Source organism: Gouania willdenowi, chromosome 1, assembly GCF_900634775.1.
Source record: "Gouania willdenowi chromosome 1, fGouWil2.1, whole genome shotgun sequence".
Lineage (NCBI taxonomy): Eukaryota > Metazoa > Chordata > Actinopteri > Blenniiformes > Gobiesocidae > Gouania > Gouania willdenowi.
Window position 1 is genome coordinate 29045760 of NC_041044.1, and position 16643 is coordinate 29062402.

Genomic DNA, 16643 nt, shown 5'->3' on the forward strand with positions numbered 1-16643 from the left:
GCTGAGTGATGCTGGTGATGGAGTCATCTCTGTCGGTGTGAGTTGGCAGAAATGTGACATTACTTCGTCCTTGTGGCAGATGTTTGTGTTTGCTGACGTTAAGCTGGGTGCTCCCCCTCCTGTCTGCATCCACACACTCCTCTCACTCCCTCCAGTCGCGGTTTCTGACCGTGCGGTTACCCGGAGAGACGCGCTGTAGACGGCTCTGAAGGCAGCACGGCTCGGGATCCCCCCCGCCCGCCATTTCCCGCCTCGGTCCCTGGAATGTCGAGCAGCGGCTCGGGCTCTTCCACTCGGAAGGAGTTCGACGTGAAGCAGATCCTCCGAATCAGATGGCGGTGGTTCGGACACCCCGCGGTCCCCCCGCCTCACTCCCCGCCGCTGGAAGACTACTTCACTGGGAGGACAGTGGGCGCAGGCACTCGAGACGGTCCCTCAGTCAGCGGCTGTAACAGCTCCGGTTCAGTCGTTGTTAACTCGAGCGTGGGAGGTCACAGTGGTCTGGTGGCCAGCGGCAGTGCTGGGTCTAACCTGTGTAACAGCACCGGTAGAAAGTTTGTGGATCCGTCCGGGAGTCGGAGCAGTCCAGGAGGGAAGGCAGCTGGAGCCACGGGGGGCTCCTGTCCCCGCTCCTTCAGCCAGCCGGAGTGCAGGAGCTCCACGGCGGCGGTGCAGTGGGTCTCCCCGGCGCCTCATCGTCCGCCTCGCCCCCGGACGGGCATGGAGCCCCCCGCTGAGGCCCCGGTGCCCCAGCTGGTACAAGAACCTGCCGGGTTTAACGGGGCTGAGGAGGAGGAAGCGGTGGTGGCTGTGGGCACCGAGGAGGGCATCAACCACCCGGAGACCGACTCCAGCTCCTGCAGGTACGGGGGCACGCTCCTCTACTTTCTACACTTTAGAGACTTTTTAACCAAATAAAACAAAATACCTGAAGATATTACTTGTACAGGGAGCTACACTGTAAAATGTCCTCGTATTGATATGTTCCTTTTTTTTTTTTTTTTTTACTAATGTTTCACCTATCACTGATCTGTTATTACTGCACAAAGCTGACTTGTTTTAATCATCTGTTTTGTTTCTCTGTAATAAAACATCTGTTTTTGTTGTCAATTTAATTCAGACACCCCAGGCTAGGTTACCTTTTCACCTCTGGTAATGATCCATTTGGGATATTACTCAAACACTAATGATTTTGTAGTAAACAGAAACATTAAGAGCAATGCATTTCTAACATAAAAGTGAAGGTTCAAATACAATAGCCAAGAGGGATCAGCAGATGTTGTCTATAGTAACAGACCCACAAACCTCATCTAATGGGCTTCCATGGTGGACAGTTGCACTGTCTGCACTTCAAATTGTAAAAGTTAAACATGTCTGATGTGGATTATGGCCATTGAATCAGTGATTTTGAATTCACACTTTCCAGTCCAACACTCCTTTTGTCTTATCAGAGCTTGGCTAGAAAATGACACTTGTGTGACTTTGTGTTACTAATGTGTCTTTTGCCCTTTTTTGTGAGTAGTTCTTCAGGTCTCGAATTTGTCACTTAAGTTCCAGTGAAAAGATCTCTAAATTACATGGCATATCAAGGCATTTTGGTCAATTTAATCTCTCCAAGAAAGCCAAATTCCGACCTTTCCCAAAGTTTGAACAGTTGTACCCTCTGTCCCTTCTTTATTGGCTATAGAGTCACAGGGTTTTACTGAAGCATATTCAAGTTCAAGGAAAGTTTTTTTACTTGAAGAAGCTGGATTACTCTGAGTAAACCCATGAAAGTACAACGAGAACATGCAAACACCACGTAGGCAGATCCGTCAAGAGACAATAACTAGATTATGGTTTAAAAATAATTACATGTTAACGAAAACATATCAAAATATAGTAAAAAAAAAAAAAAAGTGAACTAATAAAAATGAGACTACAATTTCATCACATTGGATGAAATTCAATCAGAACTCATGTGATCATGTAATCTTACACATTGATCACATCAAATCTGTGTATTTACAAACAATATCATCCTGTATTAGGCTCATAAATGCTAATATATATTTTTTAAATGCATAAACTCTTATTCTTTTTTTCTTTTTTTTAGATTTTAGTCAACTATATCAGTAACAGATTTAGTTGACTAAAATCTTGTCATTTAGTTGACTAAAGTAGTCCTGAAGATTAAATTTAGACTAAAACTAAGTTGCATTTTAGTCAAAAGACAATGACTAAAACTGAATCAACATTTGTTGTCAAAATTAATACGGTCATTAAGCTGGGAATAAAACCAATCACCTTCTTGCTGGAAGGAATAATTTCTATATCATTGCCATACACCAAATGGACAGGTTTAGAACATTTAAAAAATAGAATAAAATTAAATTAAAAAACCTGCTAATTGGCATTTATTAAAAAAAAAACAAACTTGGTTGCGTTGTCTGCCTCAAACATGCTAAAACCTGGTTATTCCAGTGAGTTTTTTTCAAACTTCTACACACACTCCTTTTCACTGCTTTCCATCTGCATATGAACTGTTTTTAATGTTTCATGATGTTTAGTTAACTTTACTTGTAATGCAGCTCTCAGTCAATGGTCTTTCAGAGCTGTGAATTTGATTGGAAACCCTCTGAGTCTGACCCAAACAAACACTATAGATTTGCTTGCCTGATTTACTCCAAAGTTTGTCTGCTTGTTCAAACCAGTCCACACGTTGACCAGAGTTTTTTTGTGCAAACAAGTTAAACTCACCAGGATTCATTGGTGTGAACGCACCCTAAGATAACATGACTAATAACTTAACATATACAATTTTTACTGAGTTTTTGTGAGCTCAAATGTTTTGTTTGATGAGTTTCTCACCTCTTTAATATTATAGTCAACATCAGTGTACAGACTTTCTGAAACAATTCAGACAACTTGCTGTAACCTCTTTTATCGGAATCAGAATTCCTTTATTAATCATAGAAAAAGAAGGAAAGAGAATTTGATGGCTGGGTACCTTTGGGACATTATGTCATTTATTGATTCCTCCCCTCCGCCTAATGAGACTCCACAAACCTTGCACTCCAACACCCAAAGCACAGATGGATGCCAAACTGTTATGAGTGTGGGATTTTCCTCAGTCAATTAGACAGACAGTGTGGCTTTTGGGCTGAGCTCGGCATGTGCTTGACATTTATATCGTTTTATTTTTGGTGGCTTGAATCTGAAACTCGTTCCTAATTTATAGTATTCATGTCAGTGTGTGTGTGCAGTCAGGGTATAATGTGTTGCACTGGTTTGTTCATTCTTATGTGTAGCAACAAGAAGGCATTTAATTAATAAATGAAAAAACAGAACGATTAGAATCTCATACCAGAGAGTGTTGTATGTATTTGATGACAGTACAAATCGTAGAGATATACAGACTAGAGCAGTGTCACAAATTAGTAAGGGCCACGGGCTATTTTCCCCTCAATTTAGCCAAAATGCCCCCAAAAAACCTTGTTCCATGGGCCAAAATTGCCCCCAAGTTTTTTGTCAACAACTTAGTATTTTCCAGACACAATGTATATATACATTTCTTTATAAACTGTAGGTCTATTGGACTTCAGTTTGTGTAATATTTACAGGCTGTTGAGAGTTAAATAAGCCTGTAGTTTACTTACATCTGTCTTCTTTCTGTAAGAGCTTCCATGCTATGGTACTTGCAAACTTCTCTGAAATCGAAAGGGTGAGCTTTTCCTTTATTTGCATTGTGCATTTTAATCTATAAATATATCAAAGCTCTAATTAATTTTTTTTTTCTATGGCTTCCAATCATTTTGAAAATGCCACCTTTTTAGACAAAATTACTACCACAATATTTTCTTGATTTCATACCCTGGACTAGAGCGTGAATGTTTATGTTGCTTGAGTGAAATAATTCATCTGCTAGCCTCTGATCACACTCGGTGTTTCCCTGTCACACATCAGCAAGTATGATGATGACACCACAAATACACAATTTAATGCCACTTTCTGTGGAGATTGATGTAAAGTATTATTTAATAGCTGATGCTATCTTATTCTGAATCCATTAGTTTTCTCTCTAATGTGTAGAGAGCTTTGTCAGTGATAGCTGGAGAATGGCCAAAACATTTTAGTTGTGATAAATAGTGTTATACACCCCTCAATAGCCCAGGCATTCTACATAGAGCCTTCATTGTAAATGTCAATGGTAGAGCAATGCCTTTAACATGGTTGCCATACCAACATAGGCATTTGTGTTAGCTAGTTCATGCATGTGCAGCCAGCAGCATGTTTGTTTTGATGTTGTATGCAATCCATCCACTACCTCAGAGTGCTCCTGTGTACAGTCGGACACTCCAGGAACACGGGTGGCACAATCCCAGATGGGATCATGTGAATGGACGCGTACTGAATCCCAGAGGGGCTTCAGGCGCTGCCTGGCTCATCTCCACTCGTCTTCTCTTCTCCTCCTTTCTTTCACACTACACACACTTCCCTGCCATATAATCCTGGTGTGCCTTCCTTACTCGCCCATTTCCCTTTGCTTTTGTCACATGTCCTTTTCTGTCAAACCACTACAATCTTTTTAAAAAGATATCTCCCTTTGCTGATGTTTATGAAAGTATTTGTGCAGAAAAAGACTAATAAATCTAATTAGGAAAATATAGCTTGGTTTGGTTGGTGATCACCCCTCTCTCTTTCTACCTCTCACTCTTTACCTATATATTTTTTCATATTTAGTGCCTGCCAGACACAGTTAAGTGGACTGAAGGCAGCATATCCACACTTCAAAGCCACCCCCACAAGCAGTATTTAGCCACACCAGTTTGCTATGGATATGCTTGTGTAAACACTCGCACACACACACACACTCACACACAACATCCATAGATGGTGCAAATAGGTCAGAGAATAAATTACTACACAAAACCAAGAATTTTGAGTATCAAGTGGTAATAATTGAGATGCTTATTGTTCTAAGCAATCTAAATTATATTTAAGCTCAAGTGGTATAAAACGTTTTAATTTAAAATTAAGTTTGCAGTAATTTGTAGGGATCATGTCCCGATGCAACTTTTTCATTTCCGATATGATACCGATATTGCAGCCTTGCATAATTGCCGATACTGATATTGATCCGATATCAGCAATCGTACATACTTTCATTACTTTTTTTCTTTAATAAAAAAATAAATCACTTATTTTGTAGTGTGGAATGTTGGAAAAGGCTTGATCAAGTGATGTTACTCAAACAGAACAATAGTCAGCAACAGTATGTATGAGGAAAAACTGACCCATTTATTATTAACCAATTGGTTAAATACATTTTAACCTTCAACATAATATCTACAGTATTCTACAATTGAATATAATAAATAAAAAATGAATTGGGGAAGAAAAAAAATCGGAAGTTTGAATCCGATATTCGTTTTCAGGCTGATATCAGACTGATATTGGATTGGGACAGCCCTAGTAATTTGTTACACATACTTATAAATATATAATTCTACAGTATTTAGCATTTGACCTTGAGGAGGAGCAGGTGTTTAAGAAGCTTTGCCACTAATCAAGCCAAACATTTATCATACTCGTCAATTTTTCTAATTTAATCAAAATATTTTGTTGTAATACAGTGTATAATATATTAAACCAAAATTGTATTTGCTGCCAAGAGAAATGGTTTGTAAAAAATGTTTTGACTGCATTAAAAACAGATATTCCAAAACATATCCTGTAGTTGGTTGTTTTTCGTATTTTACTTCTTACTCTCCCTCTCACTATTTAGTCCTGAGAGAATATTTTTGTCAGACTTTGATATACTTCAACCTTTTTCTTTGGTTACATTCACACGTTTCTGTTTCTGATTTCCTAGTTCATGTTTGTGTCAAATGACGCTTTCTATGAATTTGTCAGAAAACCAGTTGAACAAACGATGTTGTAGAATTTAATTTCAAACAAAAACCTTTCCCGTTTTCAAATGCTGGTTTAATGCCATGATGACTCATGATTCACAGTCTTTGGTAGAGTTCTTTGACGGACACTCAAAGACTTATACTGGCTCCTAATTACCAGTACCACATATCCTACGGCTATTTAATTGTCATTCTGTCATTTACATATACTAATGAAAGCTTTAAGAAGGTCTCATCTGCATGTGGTAGCTTATAGTAATATTGAAGTTCAGAATCAATATTTGATCTTTAACAATGTTATGATATAGAGTTTAAAAGCAGCTTTTAAGCTTTCTTGAAATGAAAATAATCAGTTTTTAGTAAGTTAGTGTCATATAGTCTCATATGTTTCTGTGTGTGTGAGCACAGGACGTCCAACAGCAGCGCTACGCTGTCTTCATGCGTATCGATGGAACCCTGTGCGTGTCCAGAGGAGTGCATGTTCACGGCCTTGTCTCACGCTGACATCACCTTCCGCAAGATGGAGGGATACTTGAGGAGCAGACAGCTGTGTGATGTCATACTGGTCGCTGGAGAAAGAAGGATACCTGCACACAGGTAGGACCAAAGAAAACTGTCCTTACAGATGTACAGGAAAAATTGTGATGTTTTCTTTATATTCTGTATGTTCTCAATAGTACTCATGACTTGCTGATATTTCAGTAGCAAATTAATGAAGAAACATAATTTTAGTTCAGTTTTTCAAAATGCTTTACATCGTCAATGCTTTGAGGTTTTTTTGACTTAAATGTTTTAATGGCCAGAAACAGTTTAAATATTAAACTTAATAATATTTCAAGTAAATTAATTTATTCCAAACATGACATCTCAAGGCTACTTAAGTTCTGAGGCTCCATTAATTTAAAACCAAAGAACCTCTTTGGATTGGAGGAGAACTAACTGCAGGTCTAGTTTCCTTTACTGGGTTTATTAAATAAAACAATGTACGGATGAAAGAGACAAAATATTTGCTGCCCAAACCCCCCCCCATGATAAACCAAATAGAAGACAACAAGACTAGCATTGCTGCTCAAAATCAGTTGATGCTGTAGCATTTAGAAGAAGGACAAAATCTAATGGTGCAAACAAACACACTTAGTGAGCAATGACCTATTTTAAGATGTCCAGATCTGATCTAATATCATTTTTTTTCTTCATGTGAAGTTACAACACTTATGGCAATCAAAAGAGCAAAACAGCTTTCATAAGTATATAGTATTGTAAGAAAAAAGAATGAAAACAATGGTACTAGTTAGAGAAAATGACAGTATGACATGACCCACCCTCACCCTACACTGTCTCAGGGTACAGCACAGCTGCTTCCCTTCAGGGAGTGATCCAGAGCACAAGACAAATTAAACTTACTGTATGTATGACAAGTAAAGAACATTTCACTTGCAGTCAATTTAGAGAATTGTCATTTTGGGCCCCTTATACATGTTTATGGTAATTACTACTGACTGATTCATAGTACGCATTGGCAATAATCCCGAGGCATGTGTTTATGACTCATGAGTATATGCATGTGAGGCATTACAATACTTATATACTTTGTTTTACATTAATCTATTGTTACACACATGCGGAACATTCAGATGTCCTCTGACTCCTGCTTTAAAAAGACGTTATAATTAGGATTTTTGCCTGTCGACAATAGACACAAGCACTAGATGACGCACACACACACACACACACAGTTACTTTTTGAAAAGTTTTCCCTTCAGCTGAACCACGGTCACATTTGGAAGCAGTGTATATTTATATATATGTGGTTACTGTTCATCATATGCACTGCAGCCAACTCACTTTGAGTCATTCTTCAGACAACGCACACACACACACACACACACACACACACATCCATTTGCTCCCTGCCAGCACAACTCCGCTTAGTAGCCATTAGTCACTGGGCATACAGCCACTGGTGGAGCAGCAGCATCCATCTGGAGGAGAAACAGACTAAAAGTGGTCCTGTGACTAGCAGAAAGACCCATATTTTCTCACCACCTCCCTCTGCTGCCTTCTTTAATTACTGGTAAGTCCTTAAGGCACAGGTGGTGACAAAAGAAAGATACCATACTAGGATTTACTACTCCACTTCAAGATACATCCAACTTCATTTTGATTGGTCGCAGGAAGCAGAATTAAGAAAATGTAGCAAAGATTTCAAATGTTTCACTTTTGTAACGGTGGCAATGTCTCATTTTTGCTGTCACTTTTCACAGTTCAATTAAAGATAATAAATAACACTGGATGAAAGTTTAATTGGCCAACTGCTCGTGTGAGTTGCTGGGCTTTTTTGTGTTTAAAAATGAATGTTGTTTAGTGTTCTATTGGGCAACAAAAATGATCAAGTATTAATTTATTTCGACAGCAGGTGTTTCATAATCTGTTGATTGTTTAATGACCAGTTACTGCAGCTAAGATGTGAAATATATTTAAATAATGATGGCAGAAACCCACCATTGAATAAAGACAGAGATGAAGAATAATATGTGAAGTATTCAAAAGGTTCTTGTAACCCTTTGATGCATTAATATTTGAATATAGCAAGTCCAACTACTTTGAGTTATACCATTACTAAAATTCCTCTTGACAAAATTACCGCCAGAAGATATTTTTGAATTCTAATTTATTGTAATGATTTTGTAAGTAGAAGTTCCACAGAAACAGAATTGACATCCACAGTAGCATGTTTAAAGACATTTGCAGAAAGCATTCAATTAATGCATCAGGCAGAGTGTGCTGGGTGCTTCTTATGGGCTAACATAATACACAATGGCTGATCTAATAATTTGTAGATGCTACCATGAATCACCTTAACTGTCATTTGCAGAAGAATACAATAAATCTCTGCCTTTCTCCACCTGAATTCATTTGTTGGTGTCAATCCCTCTGTAGACTCAGTGTTAACTCTTTCCTTGACATGGTAGTTTTTAAGACCAGCTTGGCCAAAAAATAACTTAAACACAGGTTTATAAATGAAAAGACGTTATTTAGAAATGAAAAAAGTATTACCTTGTAACTGTATTACTGCTTAAAGGGGACATATCATGCTAAATCCACTTTTTTAGCCCTTAAATGCATTTTGTTGAATATTTAGAGTGCTTAGAAGTACAGAAAAAATCAAATTAGTCTCTTCAGGTGCTCCGTAGATATCTTTATATTCTGTTTTGCTCATATTTTTCAATCTGTTTCGATTTTCTATTCTCTATTACGTTTTTTTAACTATTACATCACAGTATTTGCAGCGGAACTGCCAAATTAGTACATCAACTCCAGGTCCAACACTTCGAGCAATCCGCCATTTTTATTTCTCACTTTTATTTTTGTAGTCCAAGCTCAAGGATGCCGAAGTTACAAGAGGATAAGTCAAAATGTTCGGTTGTTGGATGTAGAAACCCACACGCTTCATTACACCGTCTCCCAGCATCAGAACCTTTTCGAAGTGCCTGGTTGAGTTTTATTTTTCACGGAAATGTACCCACATCTGTGGGTAAGGTCATTTTTGTGTGTGCGAAGCACTTCAAGGATGACTGCTTCAGCAACCTCCGCCAGTATAAAGAAGGATTTGCCGAAAGACTTTGTCTGATTGAGGGTTCAATTCAGAGTACTTCGGTAAGCTGTAAATAACGCTAAAAAGTGTGATGATAAGATGTCCCTGTCATTGTTTTGTTAGCATTAGCAGTTGCACCGTCTTCAGACTTCGTATGTTAGTAGGGATGTAACGATTAATCGTAAGGCAATTAAAAATCGATTCATAGGTTTCACGGTTGATATTGATTTTCTGAAAATTGAATCGCAGTACTTTTTTAACCAGCAGAGGGCGCTATCCACAAGTGTAGGCGGCGGGCGGAGTCTGCTAATACTTTCTTTCTCTACTCTTAAATATGTTAATAAATGATTCATTACCCCTTTAGCACTGAAAGAATATCTGTAATATCACTTGAATATCTGTAAAAGTTACGTTTTTCTATTAGCTCTGTCCGCTAGATAGCATCTCTTCTTCACTGCAAGATATCTGCATGCCAACCGACCACTGGGTTACCAGCGCCCTCTGCTGGTTCAAACAAATATCTGACCTAAATAGAGTAAAATGACTGTTTGTTTTTTTTTTTAAAGTCCAATTGTTAAGGCACAAAATACATTTTCAGTTGCACTTTTAAAAAGAAAAAGAAATATTATGCAGTTTTGCATTGTTTATTATAGAACCAGAATTTAAATTAATAGGCTTCTTCATTTGTATTATTCCTTTATTTATTTAATTCAAGATTTATTTTTGGTGAAATTGCATTGTTTTGAATAGTTTATCAAGGATTGCAGTTCCGCTTTATATAGACCATAACTGTATGATTTATATCTAAAAAGGAAGGATTTAAAACCATGATATGTCCCCTTTAAATAATTTATAGTGGCAGAATAAATATTCATTAATGTGCCCTTTACTTGTCTGTGTATTCCTTCACAGCAACATGACAGGCTAATGAATTGTTACTGAAACAGATGAATTAATCGTGTTTCACACGTGACCTTAACATAAGGCCTTTCTGTCGTTCAGCTCTTTTGATTTCCTTAAAGCAATAATGCATGCTTCAGACTGCCCTAGTATAAATTTTATATTGACCTTATAGCTGACACATTTCTGGCCTTGTCTTCTACCTTACTTTTCTTAATGAGCTGAGGTGTTGTGATTGATTGCATCATCCCGCAAAGTAAAAATAATCTCACTTGTGGCTGAACAGGCTAGAGGTTTTTCTGCATGCCAGGGTTTGTTCTAGCTGGGGTCTTTCCTTCTTTCATGCTCTCTATGTTGGCATAGGAAAAAAAAATGATGGAAACAGGTAATTTAAGAGGGGATTTACAGAACAGCAAATTAGATCTCTACCAGACTTATTCCTAAATGGTTTGATCTTTTCAGAGAACAAAGTCCAACCCACTAACTATAAATTAATTTGCAATTTTTTTTCCCACAAAAATCATTTTCAATGTAATGATAATTATATTACAAGTGAAAACTAACCAGAAGCAGAGTTATATTTTCTTAAAGACTCAACTGAACATGTGTTCTTTAGACACAGGAAACATTTCTGTCTGTTAATGTCCCAGGGGACGACAGATGAAAAATAGCCTTCTGGCTAATTCTGGCTTTTTTTGACCACGTTTGTTCATGGGTTGTATGAAATTGCACTGTCCCCTTTCAAATAAACCAATAAAAAAAAAATAAAAAAAAAAATGTAGTGTCTTGCTTTTAAGCTGAAAGTAATATACACTGTAAAATCCTGTAAGAAAAAAAAGAAGCATATTTTATTGTTGTTTTTATATTGACTTGACTACTTTGAAAGACTTTGTGACACATTTGATGAAGTCCGACTCCCTTTCCTCTCACAGACTGGTCCTTTCCTCAGTGTCAGACTACTTTGCAGCAATGTTCACAAGTGACCTGCTGGAGGCCAAGCAGGAAGAGGTGAAGATGGAGGGGGTAGACCCAGAGGCATTGTGGGTCCTGGTACAATATGCATATACAGGTATTCACATAAAAAATATATATATATATATATAACTGTTTTTGGACAAATCTTGCATGTTGTATTGCATTAAGAATAATTCTAAAGTATAATCTCTTAGAAACTGAAGACAAAACAAAATGGATTATTTGAGCCAATGTTAATCTCTGACATTTTAAATGCTAATTTAAGGCTTTATAGCAGAAATATATTGAAATCCTAGTCCAAATCAGTACAGTATTTTATTTTACAAGACATATTACTGAGACATTTTGCTATAGATAAAACTTCAACACAAAAAGGAAAAGTAACAGTTGAGGTGAGAACTGTAAGAAAAAACTAAAAGAGAGAAATGTAAATAAAGGTTATTATTAATATTGGATCAAACCTAGTGAGCTGCTTTTTAAAAATGTTGAAGGCTTTGGAGATGAGCTTGTATTATATTTTGTACTTTTTAGGTAAAAGGTATGAAAAACGGCAGCAGATAACGCAGCCCTGTTCATCAAATCACCATGTGTTTGCATCTACTCTATAAAAGCTATTTTTCTTCTTATGCGTGTCTCAGTCCCTGGTAAAGCAATAGGAAACATCAAGTTGAGAAACGTTCTTGATGTTTGTAACATATATCATTGTTTCAGGGCGTCTTGAGTTGAAGGAGGACACAATCGAGTCTCTGCTCTCAGCATCCTGTCTGCTACAGTTATCATCTGTGGTTCAAGCCTGCTGCTCCTTCCTCATGAAGCAGCTCCACCCCTCCAACTGTCTGGGTATTCGCTCCTACGCTGATGCTCAAGGCTGCCGCGACCTGCAGCGTGCAGCTCACACCTACACCATGGTGGGTGTAGCTCGATTTCTCTGTAACCCAGATGTAGTACATACTGTACATCACAACAAAACATTTGCACAATTGCTTAAGGAAATATATTCATTTATTTATCAGGGACAATACAAACATTATTGTTTCATTAAAGAGGAAAATGGGTCGTACGTGGGCTCTGAATAAGATGACATTGAAAGACTCTTAATATTACATGTACAGTAATATTAATCTCATCAACTACCAGGATTCTTTTCTCAGCTGTTGGCTTCTCATCTCTGTTTATTCCCCAGAGATGTGGTACCAAACTGGCTTCTCATTCCAATCACACAACACAATGTTATTGCCACAATGGCAGTTTTTCAGCCATGACTGTAAAACTTGGTTATCATGTTTCATGTACATTACTATTTAAACATGCATACTTTTTCCTGTCAGTGTCTGTTTCTTATTTTCTCTCTTTGTATCACTCTATTTGTTGATTGCTGTTTTGGGTTTGTTCTGGGTTATTTATGTCGTAAACGTTGCCAATTTTTGGGTTTTACTGTCTGTAAATTACTCACACAATTACACAGATTGAGATCTTATCAACTGTATATCCAGACAATGGGGAGTGCAATATTATGCTAATTACGTAGCAAGTAACACTGGCTTTGATTTTTTTCACTTCTATAGGTCAAATCCAGTTTTATAACTTTCTGCTTCATTATATTTGGATCGTGTTCATCTTAATTACTTGTTTTTTTTTATTTCCTTACTGTCTTCTAGCTCTTAATGCTTTTACTCTTTCTGATCGAATTCATCTCTTTTTTTTCTCTCATATATTCTACACTGCATTATTTTTCATTTCCTTTACAGCATTTTCTACAATCTCGGTTTTAATCCCGCCCTCTGCATCCACCAGGAGCATTTTCTGGATGTAGTCGGAGGCCAGGAGTTCCTCTTACTTCCTCTGGAAGAGATGGAGAGGCTGCTCACATCAGATGACATCAACGTGCCAGATGAAGAGACCGTAGTATCCTCATTGCTAACATGGGTCCGCCACGATCTTTCAGCTCGCCAGCGCCAACTACCCGTGCTGATGTCTCACATCAGAATACCTCTGCTGCAGCCACAGGTGAGAGCTGAACATAAAGTTATATTGGGAAATTAATTAATTACATGCTTTATTAAATTCACAAGCATTGCTTTGAGTGTGTCTGGGTTTTCTGCCATTCCAAAGAGAGTCTTAGTGTTTTTTCACAAACAAATCTTTTGAATGTTTTGCTGTTAAAAACTCTGGCCTTTTTTGTGTTGTGTGACAACTTCACCAAAAGCACAGGCAGGTAATTAATGCAAACTAACTCACATTCAATTAAGAACTGAACATGCTAACACATGGTAACGTTCACAAAAAAAAAACATTTTCCTCATTCATCAAAACATGAATGTGAGGGATTTGTTTTCCAAATTTCACTGAAAGGTTTCTATGCCAGACAAAACCAAAACACACATTTAAAACCTGAAGGTAGATCAATTTCCTCCACTGTTAAATGATCTGCTCTCCTCTGTATTTTATCTTGTCAACCTGTCTAGTGCACCCATTGTTTCTGCCTCGACCTATACATCTCCCTGTTTTTAGTGCTTGTGCTGTACACAGAGCGAGCACCCTGGATTTATGACTTTGCTCAGGTCAACTGATATCACGAGTAGCTGTAACATGTAATCAGGACAGAAGATGGATGGCACAATGGAACCGTGGCTGCAAAGCAGGGAGACCCAAAGCAAAAGCAGGAGCACACTGAAGGCTGACTCTACCCACAGCACTGCATCATGTACGACAGGCCCTCACCCAACGGCACCAATGCCACAATGACGAATGAATTAACAGTCAGCAACCTCATGAGCTGAGAAATGCCAATAAATAGGCAAATTAAACCTCACAGAGACAGCAGATCAATACTAATCAACCAATTAGTCAGCTCTCAATCAAGGCAGTCATGCATTCGCTCATCAAGCCAACATCAATTCACCAGATTAATACCTCTAATCCCTGCTACTCATTACCACGGTCTAACACACTCTTGATCTAATCGTTTCAGACCAACATTTGTAGCCTGACAGTATTCAGCAAACAGCGTTGCAGCAGTCCAGTTATGTGCTTTAGAATTATACCATCAACGTGATGGTATAATTATACATCACATTTATTTTTACTATGTTTTCATTGTATTTAGGCACCACACTTAATCATGCCTAAAGTACATCAACATCACTTACATTGAATAGAACTTTGTCTTAATAATGTGTTATTTTTTTTTTTTTTTTTTTTTTTTTTAGTGTTTCTTTTTAAAATGTTATATTTTTATTACCATTTCTATCTTCTTTTTTTCCCAATTATTTTGACATTAGTGTCCTTAACAGAGATGTAAAATGTTACTTAGTTGATTGGTAGAAGAACAACAAGGAAGGAAGTGGGGGGAAAAAAAATCGTATTTGCTGTGAACAAACAATAGATTTTTATTTATTTTTTTCTTCATTTATTTTAATTTTTTTAATTTATTAATTTAATTTAATTTAATTTTTTTTTTATTTTTCAACAGAAGACCTTCCTCGACACAGCATCGTGTTGGTCATGTAGTAATTGTCAAAACCTGAACAATATCGAAAAACAATCCTAATTATTACCTATAATAAAAACATTCAGAGAAAAGAGCTACTGTTTATAAATTATTAAGCTGTAGAATGTGAAATCATCTTTACACCATATCATGTTTTAGCAATTTTCCTTATGGAGGCATATTTATTTATTTTATTCTGGATATGCTAGAGTGCCATCAAGTACAATTCAAGTGTTATAGAAAATAATATTTGTTTATCTTATCTTACGAGACAATGGCAAGGGGGGAAAAAAAAAAAATCTTTTTTTTTTTTTTTTAAACTTTGCCAGTACATGCTGTCAAGGGTCAACACGACAAGAAGTGCAGTCTTTTTGACAGCAATGCATGTTTTGTTATTAAAATTAAATAAATTAATTAATCTTATTGCATAATTGTGACCATCACCAGCCCTCCCTAAGGAAGGGTAAGAAACACTTTATTAAAGGGAGAATATAAAAAGAGAGGGCAGTGTTACACCTAGGTGAGGGGGAAGGGAACAGGGAAGAGGGAGTCAGGGTAGGAGATAGAAGGGGTGGGGTAGAGTTGTTTTTCTTGTTAAAAATCCCTTTTAACAAGAAAAACAACTTACTGCACAAGCATGACGAGGGGTGGTAAATAAGAGGAGATTTACATCCGTATTTTAATAGAATTGTGGACACATGAACATGTATTGTTGAGAGGTGTTCAACAATGGTAAAATGGTCGAGCACAGGTGCCATCAAAATTTTATGCAGCTGGAAGGTGTGGGTTTCTGTGGATATGAGGATGTGTAGAAGAAGTGAGGTGAAGGTGAAACGCCTGCAGGATTCAGTCTCACCTTGTCCTTCACTTTCAATCCCTCCCATGATAGATAAACCCGACCTGAGAGGACGGATACATTCACACACAAATACATTTCCATAAATGTACACACAACTGAAGGCTATTATAATAGGGTTCACTGTTATTTCTTCCTCTGTGATTGTATGCTGCAGAAGTAAGCTGCTTATCTATTTACCATGCTTTCTTTGCATTCACAATGTCAGGCTGGGAAATTTTTATTTATTTTTTTATTCACTGAATAACCTAAATTATTTCAGCCAAATTTCCTTTTTGTATTAGAGAGTATTAAAGGGTGACAAATAAGATGTTGGAAATAATTACTTTCTATTTGTATTAATCACAAATCCACTAAGTTTTTATGTTTTATGCCAACTAGTATTACACTAGGACACTCTGAACTGGTCATCAATCCATCACAGATCAAAACAAACACCAAAACTCATGCAAACCCACAGGCAATGCTCCTCCTTTAAAAAATGCTCCTGATGTCTGGATTTGTTTGCATTTCTTTCTCTCTCTCTCACACACACACACACACACACACACACACACACACACACACACACCTATCTAAATGTAAAGTATGCCTTAAGGGAAAATGCTGCTTTTCCGCGGCTCTGTATTTTAGGGAGCAGACTGGTAGGTTGATTCTGCAGACCATGTGTGTGTGTTTACGCAGATGTGCATGTGTGTGAGAGATCAAGTGATAGCGCTAATGTTTGTGTGTCTGATCTGATTTAATCTCTCAATCAATGACATCGTCTGTCTCTCATCTATCAGATCTACTAGCGAAGCATTTTCACCAACATGAACTCCTGGCCAGAGAAATGTAGCACACAGTCTTTATTCCCGCAACTGTTGCGTAACTCTCAGTGTTGTATGTATGCAGTGTTTTTGTGAATTTATCAACACACAGATGTAATAGTGA

General features: G+C 37.4%; 1 protein-coding gene across 5 annotated transcripts in view; it reads left to right on the forward strand.

Moving 5' to 3' along the window:
* The window catches only part of klhl5 (kelch-like family member 5), a 53720-nt gene that overhangs the window by 28166 nt on the left and 8911 nt on the right, over window positions 1-16643 (forward strand). For 3 of the 5 annotated variants that reach the window (XM_028449060.1, XM_028449070.1, XM_028449078.1), the window contains 4 exons: window positions 6303-6491; window positions 11322-11458; window positions 12076-12272; window positions 13159-13371. In XM_028449060.1, the coding sequence (XP_028304861.1) occupies window positions 6343-6491; window positions 11322-11458; window positions 12076-12272; window positions 13159-13371 (696 nt within the window). In that variant the 5' untranslated portion in view covers window positions 6303-6342. Of the gene's footprint in view, window positions 1-5; window positions 864-6302; window positions 6492-11321; window positions 11459-12075; window positions 12273-13158; window positions 13372-16643 lie in introns of those variants that run through there. The other 2 variants (XM_028449044.1, XM_028449051.1) reach the window with 1 other exon arrangement.